We start from the raw sequence: 14,675 nt of genomic DNA, 5'->3' as shown, positions 1-14,675 counted from the left end.
AGGCAAGTCAGTGGCACCTCCGAGTAATCAGAGATTTACTACTGCAGTACTTTTGGTTTTTGTGTGATTAATAAGTCAGTCAGTGGACTAAATGCTATGACGCTACCCCTTCAGTAAACTCCCTATATGTAGGAATAGCATGCACCAAGTTAAAGTTTTTCTTTTTATTCCTTATTGATTTAATACTTTGCCTATGTGTTTGTTAAATAAATAAAAAAATCAATGAAAATTACAAATAAAAGAAAAGAAACCTTTATTTACAATTTACTCAGAAAATAAATGGTTTTAATCAGGTCTGTTCTGCACTGAGCCAGACTCAAAAACCCGTAAGAACTCCGTTAAAACTTAATTCCTACAAAAACAACTTGGGGTGGAATACCTGCATTGTCCAAGGCTCTGTGTTGAACTCTCTCCCCCCCCCCCGCAAATGCTGTGGATGTTGGGGGAGACCTAGGTTTTTTGTGTGTGTGGGGGGGAAGTTATTTGTCCTGTCCTCAAGCTTTTTATGATGGAGAACCTCTGTAGCCACCCCCAACGACACGATCTCAAGATGGAAGGGGAGGGAACAGCTGCAGTCGCCTGTGATTCCTGCGCAATGTTTGCCATCTTGCCAAAGATTGCAGGCAGCTTTACCTGCAGCAATTGCATGTTGATTGCCCTTTTAAAAGACAAAGTCCAGCAACTGGAGGAACGTGTAGCTACGCTCCAAAGAATTAGAGAGCTGGAGCTCTTCTTGGAAGCAACAGAGCACACCGTCTCCACCAGGGAGGAGACAGGGGACTCCCCTGAGAAGGAGGCTAGTTCACCAACACAGGAGCCAGATATATGGAGAAACGTGACTCAAAGAAGTAGGAGGCCCAGGGTTCACTCTGATTGTTTAGAAATACACAATCGCTTTGAGGTCCTCTCCCCTAGCATGGAAGACGAAGAGCAGACTCCACTTGAGGATCTCTCCCTCATTACAGTCGATCAGGTATATGAAGACGAGCAGCAAAGTCAGTCCTCAGGGAATGTGCAGGCGACCTTGGAACGGACAGCTCACGGAAGAACCCCGACCAAACCCAAGAGGAGGCGTGTAGTGGTGATAGGGGATTCCCTACTGAGGGGAACAGAAGCAGTGATCTGTGGGCCTGACAAGATGTCTCGGGAAGTGTGCTGTCTCCCCGGGGCTAAGATCTAAGATGTAACTGAACGACTGCAAGGAATCATAAAACCCACTGACGAATACCCCTTCCTCTTGGTTCATGTGGGAACCAATGACACTGCAAGCAATAGCCTCCAGAAGATCAAAAGAGACTACGAGGCTCTCGGCAGGAAATTGAAGCAACTAAATGCACAAATTGTCATCTCGTCTGTCCTCCCAGTTGAACGACGTGGCCCAGGGAGAGAGGGGAAAATAGTGGAAGTGAACAGCTGGCTTCGCAAATGGTGTAAACAGGAACGGTTTGGATTCTTAGATCACGGACTGCAGTTTCTTGAAGATGGACTTCTGGCAAGTGATGGGCTGCACCTCACAACGGTTGGGAGAAATGTTTTTGCCAGAAATCTCAGAAACCTCATCAGGAGGGCTTTAAACTGACTAATGTGGGGGAGGGAGACAGTGCTCCTGAAGGTAGGAGTCTATCAATTAATGAAGATGATCATCCAAATGTCATAGACCAAATGGAGCAAACAGCACGCGGACCTAGTGGAGGGAGGAAAAAATCCTTAAATAAGAGACACGGGGGAATGATTAATGGACTTCAATGTCTGTACACTAATGCGCAAAGCATGGGAAATAAACAAGATGAGCTTGAGCTCTTGGTACAGCAAACTAAATATGACATAATAGGCATCACTGAAACCTGGTGGGATAAGTCCCACGATTGGAATGTAATAATGGAGGGATACAATCTATTTCAGAGAAACAGACCAGACAAGAAAGGAGGAAGAGTGGCGTTATATGTCAGGGGTGTGTATACCTGTGAAGAGATCCAAGATTTAGAACCTCAAAGCCAAAGTGAGAGCATTTGGGTCAAAATTAAGGGAGAGAAGAATAACAGAGACCTCATTGTGGGAGTTTACTATAGATCCCCAAGCCAAACGGAGGACATAGATGATGCCTTCCTGGAACAGATGGCCAAGCATGCAAAAGGAAGGGAGATAGTAGTAATGGGGGACTTCAATTACCCGGATATTTGTTGGACGTCAAACTCAGCCAAGAGCATAAGGTCAAACAGATTCCTCACTGGCCTTGCAGACAACTTCATTGTCCAGAAAGTGGGAGAAGCAACAAGAGGAACAGCCATTTTAGACCTGGTCCTAACCAATGTTGATGACCTGGTTAGTGGGGTAGATGTGGAAGGATCATTAGGCGCGAGTGATCATGCTCTTCTGAAGTTTACTATACAGCGGACAGTAGCAGCCAAGCATACTAGGACTCAATTTCTTGACTTTAAGAAAGCCGACTTCATAAAACTTAGGGAAGTGCTGGGTGAGATCCCATGGACAGCAATACTAAAAGGAAAGGGAGTTCATGATGGCTGGGAGTTTGTTAAGACGGAGATAGTAAAAGCACAACGTCAGGCAATACCAATGAGACGAAAACATGGAAGGTGCCTAAAGAAACCAGGGTGGCTATCTAAAGAACTTTTAACTGAATTAAGATTAAAAAAGGATGTGTACAAAAAATGGAAAAGGGGGGAAACCACCAAAGAGGAATTCAAACAAATAGCCAGCACGTGTAGACACGAAGTCAGAAAAGCTAAAGCACAGAATGAACTCAGGCTTGCTAGAGAGGTTAAAAGCAACAAAAAATGCTTTTATGGGTATGTTCGTAGCAAAAGGAAGAACAAAGAAACAGTGGGGTCACTCAGAGGAGAAGATGGTGAAATGCAAACAGGGGACACAGAAAGGGCTGAACTCCTCAATGCCTTCTTTGCCTCAGTCTTCTCCAATAAAGAAGACAATGCCCGACCTGAAGAATTTGAAGCAAATGATTCAGCAAAGGAAACACAGCCCAGAATAACTAAGGAGATAGTACAAGAATATTTGGCTAGATTAGATGTATTCAAGTCTCCAGGGCCAGATGAACTGCATCCAAGAGTATTAAAAGAACTGGCAGATGTGATCTCAGAACCACTGGCAGTCATCTTTGAGAATTCCTGGAGAACAGGCGAAGTCCCGGCAGACTGGAGGAGGGCAAATGTTGTCCCTATTTTCAAAAAGGGGAAAAGAGAGGACCCAAATAATTACCGTCCAGTCAGTCTGACATCAATAGCAGGGAAGATTCTGGAGCAGATCATTAAGCAAACAGTCTGTGAGCACCTAGAAAGGAATGCTGTGATCACCAATAGTCAGCATGGATTTCTGAAAAATAAGTCATGTCAGACTAACCTGATCTCGCTTTTTGACAGAATTACAAGCCTGGTAGATGAAGGGAACGCAGTGGATGTAGCCTACCTTGATTTCAGCAAAGCATTTGACAAAGTGCCCCATGATATTCTTGTAAAGAAGCTGGTAAAATGCGGTCTTGACTATGCTACCACTCAGTGGATTTGTAACTGGCTGACTGACCGAACCCAAAGGGTGCTCATCAATGGTTCCTCTTCATCCTGGAGAAGAGTGACTAGTGGGGTGCCACAGGGTTCTGTCTTGGGCCCGGTCTTATTCAACATCTTTATCAACGACTTAGATGATGGACTCAAGGGCATCCTGATCAAATTTGCAGATGACACCAAACTGGGAGGGGTGGCTAACACCCCAGAGGACAGGATCACACTTCAAAACGACCTTGACAGATTAGAGAACTGGGCAAAAACAAACAAGATGAATTTTAACAGGGAGAAATGTAAAGTATTGCACTTGGGCAAAAAAAATGAGAGGCACAAATACAAGATGGGTGACACCTGGCTTGAGAGCAGTACATGTGAAAAGGATCTAGGAGTCTTGGTTGACCACAAACTTGACATGAGCCAACAGTGTGACGCGGCAGCTAAAAAAGCCAATGCAATTCTGGGCTGCATCAATAGGAGTATAGCATCTAGATCAAGGGAAGTAATAGTGCCACTGTATTCTGCTCTGGTCAGACCACACCTGGAGTACTGTGTCCAGTTCTGGGCACCACAATTCAAGAAGGACACTGACAAACTGGAACGTGTCCAGAAGAGGGCAACCAAAATGGTCAAAGGCCTGGAAACGATGCCTTATGAGGAACGGCTAAGGGAGCTGGGCATGTTTAGCCTGGAGAAGAGGAGGTTAAGGGGTGATATGATAGCCATGTTCAAATATATAAAAGGATGTCACATAGAGGAGGGAGAAAGGTTGTTTTCTACTGCTCCAGAGAAGCGGACACGGAGCAATGGATCCAAACTACAAGAAAGAAGATTCCACCTAAACATTAGGAAGAACTTCCTGACAGTAAGAGCTGTTCGACAGTGGAATTTGCTGCCAAGGAGTGTGGTGGAGTCTCCTACTTTGGAGGTCTTTAAGCAGAGGCTTGACAACCATATGTCAGGAGTGCTCTGATGGTGTTTCCTGCTTGGCAGGGGGTTGGACTCGATGGCCCTTGTGGTCTCTTCCAACTCTATGATTCTATGATTCTATGATTCTATATAGGAGAACGAGACTGCATCAATTACCAGCTTTTGCCTGGAACATCAGATGCTGTCCAAGAATACAATCCCCCGCATTCTCTAGAACCTTGTAATTCTCAACACTATAAGGAGAGTGAAAACCTGAAACGCTTTTCATTCCACTGCAAAGAACTCCTAAGTGATAGTTTAGAAAGGTTTAGTGTGATCCCCAGTCACTATTGGCTGCATCCTTTCTCCTGGCCAACATCTGATTCGAGCTGTGGGGCGACAATTTTTCTTTCCAGTAGGAAGCTAAAAACACTCACCCACAAAATGTAAGCAGTGACATGTGTGCATATTGACAGTGTGTTAAAAGGCTGTATCCCAAGCCTTTCTCCTGAATCCAGGACCAGTTACTGATCTTGGATTAATAGTCAACTGCATACATGCCTACTTGTGTAGGTATAGGATTTTACCCTTACTGATTAGGAAAATGACATTTTTAAAGGTATGAAAAATTTATACTTATGTGCAGCATGCTGGTGGGCCCTGATGGGTTGTAGTTCCAACAGCGTTTGCAGCACACCTGGTTGGCCAAGCCTGCTCCACAGCATGGCAGGGGGAAATAGCATCATAGAGCTAACCTCAGGTGACTCTCCTGCCCTTAGCAGATAGCTGCACTATGCGTTGCTCTTGCCACCTGCCAAAAGAGCAGTCGATGGTGGCTTAACATGATGGAAGCAGGGGGAGAAGGGGGTGAAAGTGGTAGAACGGGTGGGATTTACAAAATAAAATGCCTCATTTCTCTTTTCAGAAAAATAGAGAGCTGTTGGTTCCCCGCCACCGCTGCTGCCCTACCCCAACTCGGCTTTATCTGGGAGAGGATTATTTTCAGGTTGCACGTTGAAACTAAAGGATGCTTGCGGTTATCTCTGACAGCAGCTTCAAAGAATGTGGAATTGGCTAATGGCCACGGGGGTGAGGCAGGGAGATCGTGTGGTTAGTTTTACCCGGCTGGAACAGTGCCAGAGAAAGAGGTTAGCACTCCTTAATCTTGCTAGAGGCACCTGTATCTTAAAAATCTCAGGCACTTTCCAGCCTTGGGTACATCAATGGGAACTGTGTACAGTCAGCATTTCCTTGTAAATGCAGGAAGAGAGAGCAAGTTTCGGCATATTGAAAAAACTCTGCATCTCACAAGATGTAAATCCATGTATATCATGGTTAAGCTATAAACTATAGAGCAGATCATAAAACTTTGGAACAGCTGGCGACGGAAAACAAAGGAATTTTATGTGAGTGTACACAATGAAAAATGTGTTCTAAATCTGATGGTTTTAATACAGAGCAACTCTCCTTTCTCACACAGGATGGAAACCATTATTATTATTATTATTATTATTATTATTATTAGTTTATTAATTTGTTCAATTTATATACCACCCTTTATCAAAAGATCCCAGGGAGGTGTACAACGTTAAGAACACATTACGGATCACCAGTAATAATTAAAAAATAAAATAAAAAGCATAACAACAGCCAGCATAATAACAAAATAATCGTAATAACAGCTCCCTCCCCCAGCTTTAACAGGCCATAGATTATTTAATAGTAGAAGGCATGGGTAAAGAGGAATGCTTTTGCCTCGCACCTAAAGACATGTAACGATGGCACCAGGCGAGCCAATGAAAATGCCTGTTCTCTTACTGCCACCTTCTGAACCTCTCTGGGAGGAGGGCCATAGAGAACGGCCTCAGATGACAAGCACAGGGCCCAGGTCTGTTTTTATGGGGAAAGGTGGTCCTTAAGGTCCTGAGGTCCTGATCAGTGTAATTGCAGCTTAAAATTAAATGAATGAATAAAAAGTGAATAATTCAGTATTCACAGATTTTACCTATATATTGTATATATCTCGTTCTTTGAAATCAACCCTTTTTATATACACTGAACTGCTTGCATAAGAGATGACCTGGTATTTCTGGCCTGTATCAGAGAGAGCTGATATAATAATCAATTTGTTTATCATCTATGTCACAACAATTACTGGTACTGTTTGGTGTTAAGTACATACCCTTTGCGAGCTTGTAGGGTAAGAGTGGAGTGGCTTTGCTGAGTGTTTAATCACATACATACCCAAACCCACCCCCCTTATGTTGAATGTACCCTTAGTGGCATAGACTCAAACGTATTGGGTTTTCTTTTCTTATTTTGTGACATATAAATATTTATAATGTGGGTTTACATGTGCACCCATCTCACATACTTTAGAATTAATCGAGATGTTGTTGTAACGGAAGATTTAATCTGCACAAAAACTTAGCCAATACCCCAAAGGAAAGCTCATGTGAAGCAAAACCTCTACCCTTGTCATCCATGCAGGCAGCAACAAGCAAGTGAATGTACAGGAGATAAAGATTACTTTCACCACCAGCATTCCATTCCTAAGAAACTATTTTACGTTTACCATGAGCTTTCTGTATGCATTATACAAATATCCCCCACCTCAGAATTGTTTCACTGAGAGATATTCACATTAAGTGAAATGAAATACATAGAGAAAATTCACTCATTTTGTAAATCACATTGAAACGGGTGGCTTAGAAGCCTTAGAAGGTGATTAAGAAATTAACTGTAATAGTAATAATAAATTTGGCACACTAGTTGAATCTAGCTAAGCAAAATGTGCACTTGATTCCGAGAGGGGGAAATAAAATTGAACACATACGCACACACACACATGGGTCAAACATTTGATGAAGGGCTTTTAATTCTCAGCATAAACATTTAAGAAAATATAATAGAAGACCTCCCATGTAAACAATTCTTTTTGATGAAAAACATTTAAGACATCTGCAAATCTAGGCTTATAGAGAAAAACAGGCATGGTAACTGCAAGGACCATGCCTCAGAGGGCAGATCATATACATTGCCTGCAGAAGGTCCTATGTTCATTAAAAGGATTGCTGTTAATTGTGTGTGTTAGTTGCTAGAAAGAGAGAGAGAGAGAGAGAGAGAGAGAGAGAGAAAATGCCTCAAATCAGCTTAAAAAAAGGCAAAACACAAACAGACAAAATAAACTAAAAGACAAATCAAAAACAAGTATAGTATGCAGATGGTGAGAAAGATTTCTGCCTGAAGCTCTGGAGAACAACAGCCTGTCCCACTAGATAATACTGGGATAGATAGACCAGCGACTCGACCTCATACAAGGTGACTTCCTGTGTTCCTAATCACATGTGCAGTGCCCCTATGTCTTATAAACAACCAAGGTATTCTGCCTTGGCAAGTAACATTATATTGCTCCATAATCCCTATGATTAGAAGGGCAGGGCTTCCAGGTCAGAGGGTGAAGTTTACAGGGGTAATCAAGTCCAGGCACTTCTCCTTTAAGAAATTACATGAAGTCTATGGTTGGCTTGCAGAAGGAGGTGCTGCAAAAATGTTTGCTTTTGAGTAAAGGAGCTGAGTTGTCTTGTTAAAACAGATCAACGCTTTCAAGCAGTATAGCTCAGATAGATGTCAGTATGTAATCTACATACAGAAAGCTGAAGTACCAGAGGGAATATTTCCTTGCCTAGCCCTCTTCTTGGTTGGCTCATTTCAACCTGGAGGAAGAGTTTGATGCACTATCTTTCAGAACAAGTGGTCTACCATGTGTGGTGAAGTTGTAAAGCCCTGCTGCAAGGCTCTACCAGATGTCTACATGTGAGCTACACATGTAGAACCAACCCTGATGGCAATGCACCTCTTTAGACTATTAGGCGTGGGAGAATGCCATGTTTCCATGGCCTCATGTGTTTAAAAACAATGTACATACAAACACTGCTGCATGTGCAAAGCCAGCATGTCAGGAAAAGCATGTCAGGCTTCTAGGCATGCTCAATGTGCTTGAGAGTAACAGTTTTGATGAGGTAAGGAGTTCAAACAAATGGTACTCCAAAGTCCATAAAGATTCTGCTATATTGCTCCGCTTTAAGGTAAGACAGCCAGTAGGCTATGTTTGACTTGGTAATAACAGGCTTCTGTATATTTCTTCTGAAAAAACAAAACTCTGTTGGCAGAGCCAAGGCTAAGTGTCCTTTAACTTGCAAAGCAGTTACATCCCTGATCACAATGGGGCAGGGAGAGACAGAGAGATGTAAGTGTAGGCAAAAGAAATGGAACGGGATAGCAGATTTCGGGAGAGGTCATTCCTCACACACACAAAGCAGACTTGGCAAGCATAAGGTTCAAAGTTCACTCTTTGGCATCATCATGGAATGTGGCTAAAATCCTAAGACTCTGGAGAGTGGCTGTCCATTGGACTAAACCAAGGATGGCGAATCTGTAGCCTTCCAGGCGTTGTTGGACTCCAGTTCCCATCAGTCCCAGCCAGAAATGATAAGAACTGGAGTCAACAACACGCAGAGGGCAACAGGACTAGACAAAACTAGGCTATGTTTCCGAGAGTTTCCTAGAGGCAGAATAAGGCTAAATTCCAGTTGCTGGAAGGCAACAGCATACTCTACTTCTGGGCTTTCTCAGAAGCGTCTCACTGACCATTGTGAAGAAAAAGACACTTAACTGGATGTACCATCTGACTGGCTATACTTTTATAACCAAACTGAGGTTTTATGCATCACTTTTTCTGTGTGTGCAGAAAGAAACTATTTCGACACCTGATGCACCGATCACACCAGTCTCTGTACACCTCTATCTCACACCCTTGCTAAACATATGTATTTATTTCTCCTTGCAGCTACTCCTCGCTTAGTTGCTTTTGCTTACTTTTACAGTTTACTGCACATGGCAAACAAAGAACCACCCTCTGTGCAAAGAAACTGCTTGTACTATCATCTCTTCTTCCATGACTCCTTTTAGTAGGAGTCACTGTTTCCAGAAGCTGGCTGGCATCGAAACTTGCCACCCGCTTTCCCTTCCTTTTGTGGTCTATGCTGTGTAGCTATTGCAGGAGCTGCGTAAGTGTGTGTGTTGCTTTGGAAAATAAACTGCAGAATGTCTATTTTTATGTGTGGTGGCGCGCAGAAACACTTGCCATTTGCTGCATCACCATTCCCAGTAATTGGTATTAATTAAGCGCAGATTAACAAGCACAGATTCCCCTAGAATTGTCTCAAATGGTGTGAAAGATTGCTTGAAGTGACAACTAAGTGTTTAAGGCTGTAATCCTAAGCACAATTATTTGGGCTTAAGTCACACCAAACTAAAAAGAACTTATTTCTGAGGAAATATTATGTATTAATAAGTACATTCAAAAACCTACCTTTCCTCTAAGGAACTGAAGCTGGTGTGCATAGTTCTCTTCCCACTCCCCCAGGAAATAACTCTGACTTTCTTTAATGACAAGTGGTATAAAAAATACTGTCAGATACATTCCTTCATACTTAAAATAAACCCAGTGAGGTTAAGCTGAATGACTACCCCATGGTCATCCAGTGAGTTTCATGAGTGGGTGGGTATTTGAACATTCGTCGCCCCAGTCGTAGTCTGACACACTAACCATTATACCACACTAGCCTAGATGCACAATTCATGACTCCTAAGCAGTGCTATTTTTCTAGAAAAAGAGGTGCCAGAACTCTCCATGAACACCTCCCTTGTTCTCTTATAATGACAATGGCGCAACCTGAGAGGTGATGGAACTGAGTTCCTATGAGTTCTGGCTGAAAGAAAGCCCTGGCAATAAGTAATAACATACAATGATGCTTAGCTTGAGAATGAGCAGCGCTATACCTAAATTGTCAACTTTCCTTTTACCCTGGAAGCCCACGTTAAGACTACCCAGCCCTCTTCCAAACCAGTGTTTTACCAAAGAGCAGGCAATTACAGGCAATTGTTCAGGAACAGGAACAACCAAACAACAACAGCAGAGCAGCAGCACCAGCAGCAACAACAACTCTTTTGGACACAAAAGTAAGATATACATGTTTTTGAAAAAAATGAAAACAAATTCACTGAATAATTTGATCACTGCATAGTCAAGCCATTGTTTGTTTGTTCTAGATCAGGTATGGCTAACCTGTGGTCTTCTAGGAGTCACTGAACTACAACTCCCATCATCCCAGCCAACATGGCCAGTGGTCAGGAATGATGGGAGTTAAGAGTCCCCGATGACATCTGGAGAGCCATAGGGTCAGCTACTCTTGTACCAGATGAATAACTGATGGTTGGATAAACAAAAGAAAGTTGAGGCATGTTGACTAATTGTTTCTGGATTATTTACCTGCATTGTTGTAGAACAGTTGCAGACATGGGAAAGAGCATTTTCTGTGGCAGACCTCTTGTCCAGTAAGATCTGCCTCTTTTACGGTGTTAAATGAATTTCACATTGAAATACTTTTTCAGATATAGACGTCTGCTAAAAAATCTGGCCAGATGTACCACTCCTACACATACTTGACTTGTATTCTGAGACAGCAGCAAGATGTGCAGCTGGCAGAAAATGCATTTGAGGTAAAGGTAAAGGTAAAGGTAAAGGTAAAGGTACCCCTGCCCGTACGGGCCAGTCTTGACAGACTCTAGGGTTGTGCGCCCATCTCACTCAAGAGGCCGGGGGCCAGCACTGTCCGGAGACACTTCCGGGTCACGTGGCCAGCGTGACATCGCTGCTCTGGCGAGCCAGAGCCACACACGGAAACGCCGTTTACCTTTCCGCTAGTAAGCAGTCCCTATTTATCTACTTGCACCCGGAGGTGCTTTCGAACTGCTAGGTTGGCAGGCGCTGGGACCGAGCAACGGGCGCGCACCCCGCCGCGGGGATTCGAACCGCTGACCTTTCAATCGACAAGCCCTAGGCGCTGAGGCTTTTACCCACAGCGCCATCCGCATCCCGTTACCCAAATGCACCACCCGCATTTGAGGTGTTGACCCCTAAATGATCTAGGGAGCAGGAAGAAGATCAGAACAGCTAGCTCTTGGCATCGATATGCAGATAAAGCACAGAGGTGTGGCTGCAAAGAAGCAAGGTGCGTTTTCCCTGCAGGATAGTCACGTGCATTAAAGCGTCCCTGCTACACTCAGCAAGGAAAATTAGCTCTTCCAGAAGTTTATGATTTGCACGTGTTTATGATTATGAGTTGGGACAGTTCCTATACACATCATATGCCCAGGGAGGAGGAAAGGGGCCTTTTAGGGATGGCAAGAGAAAGCAGTGGGGCAGGACCATGCCCTCTATTTTGGTAGGGTAAGAGGGTTAGGCTTATTTTGTTCTGATATGCTGCTTACGATGGATGGCAAAATGTTTCAGCCTACCCACCTATCCTCATGCCATGCCACAGGTTCACCTGAGATGCCACCGGCACCTCAGCGAGATGGACAAAGAATTTCTTCTAATCACATTTTATACAGACCTAATCATGGCAAATGGACATGTCCTTTCCAAAGGGCCTGCTCCCCTACTTTTGATAGCAGACAGACACACAGGAAGTCAGTGGGCAAAGCTTTTCCCATTGGTTCTCTCCCTGGCAAGAAGAAGTGTCATGCATTACACAACTGCATGCCAGGGAAGGGTTAAAAATATGGAGGCAAGGGAAAGAAAGAAAGAAAGAAAGAAAGAAAGAAAGAAAGGGCAACCCTAAGTGAGTGGATGCACAAACTAGCCCATATAGTTCTGTGAAGTTTGTATAATATAGTTCCCACAATGGTGGCAAGTCCATTCCCCCCCCCTCTATTGGCCCATGACAGCTTCTTTAATAGCTGTGGGAGAAACAGAACAGGCACACATTTCCCCCACCACTGCAAAAAAAAAAAAAAAAAAAGGCTGCATTGTGCCTCTCACACAGTGTTTATTTAAATATTTAAAGGCCCCCGTTTCATAAAAATACAGCAAGTCGGAATACAACAGAAAACCCCCTGACACGACAATAAAATCAATAAAAAGATCAATAAAAAATGGTAGATGAAAAGAAATTCACATTTCAAAAAGCCTGTTTCAATAACAGAGTTATCAGGGTGATTCCTGCCAAACGTCTGTTGGAAGGGGGTTCCACTGGGCAGCGCCTGCCGCACTAAAGGTTCAGTCCCTAATAAAGGCTAGATTACACTGGATTCAGTTCTTTCACTGAACAGAGGAACACTTTGTTAATCATCTTTTTTTAAAGTTGCACCCGCACCTATGTATTACAAAATACACACACACACAGAGAGAGAGAGAGAGAGAGAGAGAGAGAGACTTACCTTCCTAGGCTTGACTTTATCTTGTAAATCGTACTGGCCGATTCCTTTATAACTGATCCCGAGCCACCATGGGATCCCTTGTTTATCCTGAAGAACAGAAAGGACACAAGTGGCGAGACCTAAGTAGGAGTCAAGCGCTGCCGAGTTGATGCAGTAGCGTTTAAAAACTATTTTGTTCTGCAACAAGTATCTGCAGGTTAGGGAGACGAAAAGCAGCTCTTTGTTAGCACACCTGCAGCCAACTGAGCGGGGATTATTGTTTAAAGTGGTCTGCCATTCCTTTCCCAGCTGGAAGATAGATGCTGTGCAAACAGGCAGAAAGCAGTGAGGAAACGAGAAGGCTGCATTCCTTGAAACAGTGGCTACAGGCGGGGCACAAACTGAGGAAAATCTGTGGGCGGTAAAACAACAACAATGGAAGGGGTTTGATGAGGGGTATGTCCAAAGTACTGCTGCCCTGGGACACTGCTAAGAGGAAAGAATGGGCTATGTACACATGGCACTTTACTCCAAAGTACATATTGCTGCCTTTAGAAGATCACCCTGCATTTATTGCTTTGCACAAGCATATGATACGGAGTAAGGAAGTAGACTGAAGCTTATCTTGTTACTGTGTGACTGCCTCATCTCGGAGGGACCTGTGTGCAAGATTTCATGTTTCACAGGTCTCTCTTTCTCAGTTAAGGAGATAATAACATGAAGCGTTATGCAGCCAACACACTGTTTGAGTAAACCTGACCACAAGCCTTTAATATAGGTTATTAGTATCATCCACCTATTGCAGACGAGGTTCAGAGGCTAAGAAACGGCAGCTAGCCTAAGGCCACCAAATGAATTCACAGCTGAGGTAAACTAGGGCTTTCTGGTTCACAGCTCAATCTCTCAGCCACTAGCTTGCTAGTGTGAAGTCGGCATTTTTCAACAACTGTATTATGAACATATAATGGCAAGCTTGCATAGTTTAATCAGGAACATATGGGATTATAAAATGTATACATTGGGTATGTGTGATCTTAAGTTATTACCAAATAATGCTGTATTTGTGTGTGTGTTTTAATGTGACCCTGCCCTAAAATTGCTTAAATTGTACACATAAATAAAATGCCACATCTTGTGTTTTTGTGTGTGGAAGATGACACAAGGTTCCTAGCATATGGCCTCACAGTATGGTCTGAAAGCACACGAGGCCACCATCTTGCTGAAGTTTAAGCAGGTCTGGGTCTAATCACTGCTAAGGGGAACAAACACCTGGGAACCACATGTATGTTGTTATATTAAAAACAAGAGACTGAATTAAAGCAGGAGTGTTGCTCCAGATGTTGATTCTGACTCCCATCAGCTTCTGCCAGCATGGCCAATGGCCAGGCATGATAGGGGGCTTCAGTCCAACATACGGACAGCAGCATGTCAAGGAAGGTTGGTCTACTCTCACTGGCAGCGGTTCTCCAGTGCCTCAAACTGAAATTATCCCCACCACCAGGGACTGAACCTGGGACCTTCTGCATGCCAAGTATGTGTTCCCTCCTGTTTTTTTCTGGGGGGGGCACTGCTCTTTCAAAACTCCTACTCTATAGGTGGGATTCAACTAAATTACTGTGTGCACGCAACAAAGTCCACTCATGCAACAGGGCTCCCCCCTCCTCCCCCACAAGCACCCCCTAAATATGCTCTGGAGGGTTGAAGGAACCCCTAGAACAGGTTTAGGGGGCAAGCAGGGGAAGAAGGGGGGGAAGTCCCATTGCACAAGCAGACTTTGTTCCCAGACTTTGTACCATACTTAGCGCAATGCTGAATTCTGCCCCAAGGCACTTAGGTTCTCTTACAGCAGTCACTAACCTTTACTCCGTAGTAATGGACTCCGTATGTAGGCAGAGCTTCAACCACTTTCATGTACCTGTGCAGACAGATTCATAAGTAAATGGGTCAGCTCTTCTGTGAAGTTCTCTC

At 43.7% G+C, this 14,675-nt stretch overlaps 1 protein-coding gene and 1 long non-coding RNA gene across 8 annotated transcripts in view; one reads left to right on the top strand and one right to left on the bottom strand.

Annotated features, from left to right (window-relative positions):
* The window catches only part of FRMD4B (FERM domain containing 4B), a 262,525-nt gene that overhangs the window by 44,223 nt on the left and 203,627 nt on the right, over positions 1-14,675 (bottom strand). For all 7 annotated transcript variants that reach the window (XM_082209330.1, XM_082209327.1, XM_082209326.1 and 4 more), the window contains 2 exons: positions 14,565-14,622; positions 12,729-12,815 (listed from right to left, as the gene is read on the bottom strand). In XM_082209330.1, the coding sequence (XP_082065456.1) occupies positions 12,729-12,815; positions 14,565-14,622 (145 nt within the window). The remainder of the gene's footprint in view (positions 1-12,728; positions 12,816-14,564; positions 14,623-14,675) is intronic.
* The window catches only part of LOC309525508, a 104,300-nt gene that overhangs the window by 71,810 nt on the left and 17,815 nt on the right, over positions 1-14,675 (top strand). The gene's annotated exons all lie outside the window — the stretch shown is intronic.

This window comes from Podarcis vaucheri, assembly GCF_965113315.1.
Source record: "Podarcis vaucheri genome assembly, chromosome: 2".
Taxonomy (NCBI): Eukaryota; Metazoa; Chordata; class Lepidosauria; order Squamata; family Lacertidae; genus Podarcis; species Podarcis vaucheri.
Note: the sequence above shows the minus strand (reverse complement) of the source record. Positions and strands in the feature narration are given on the sequence as shown.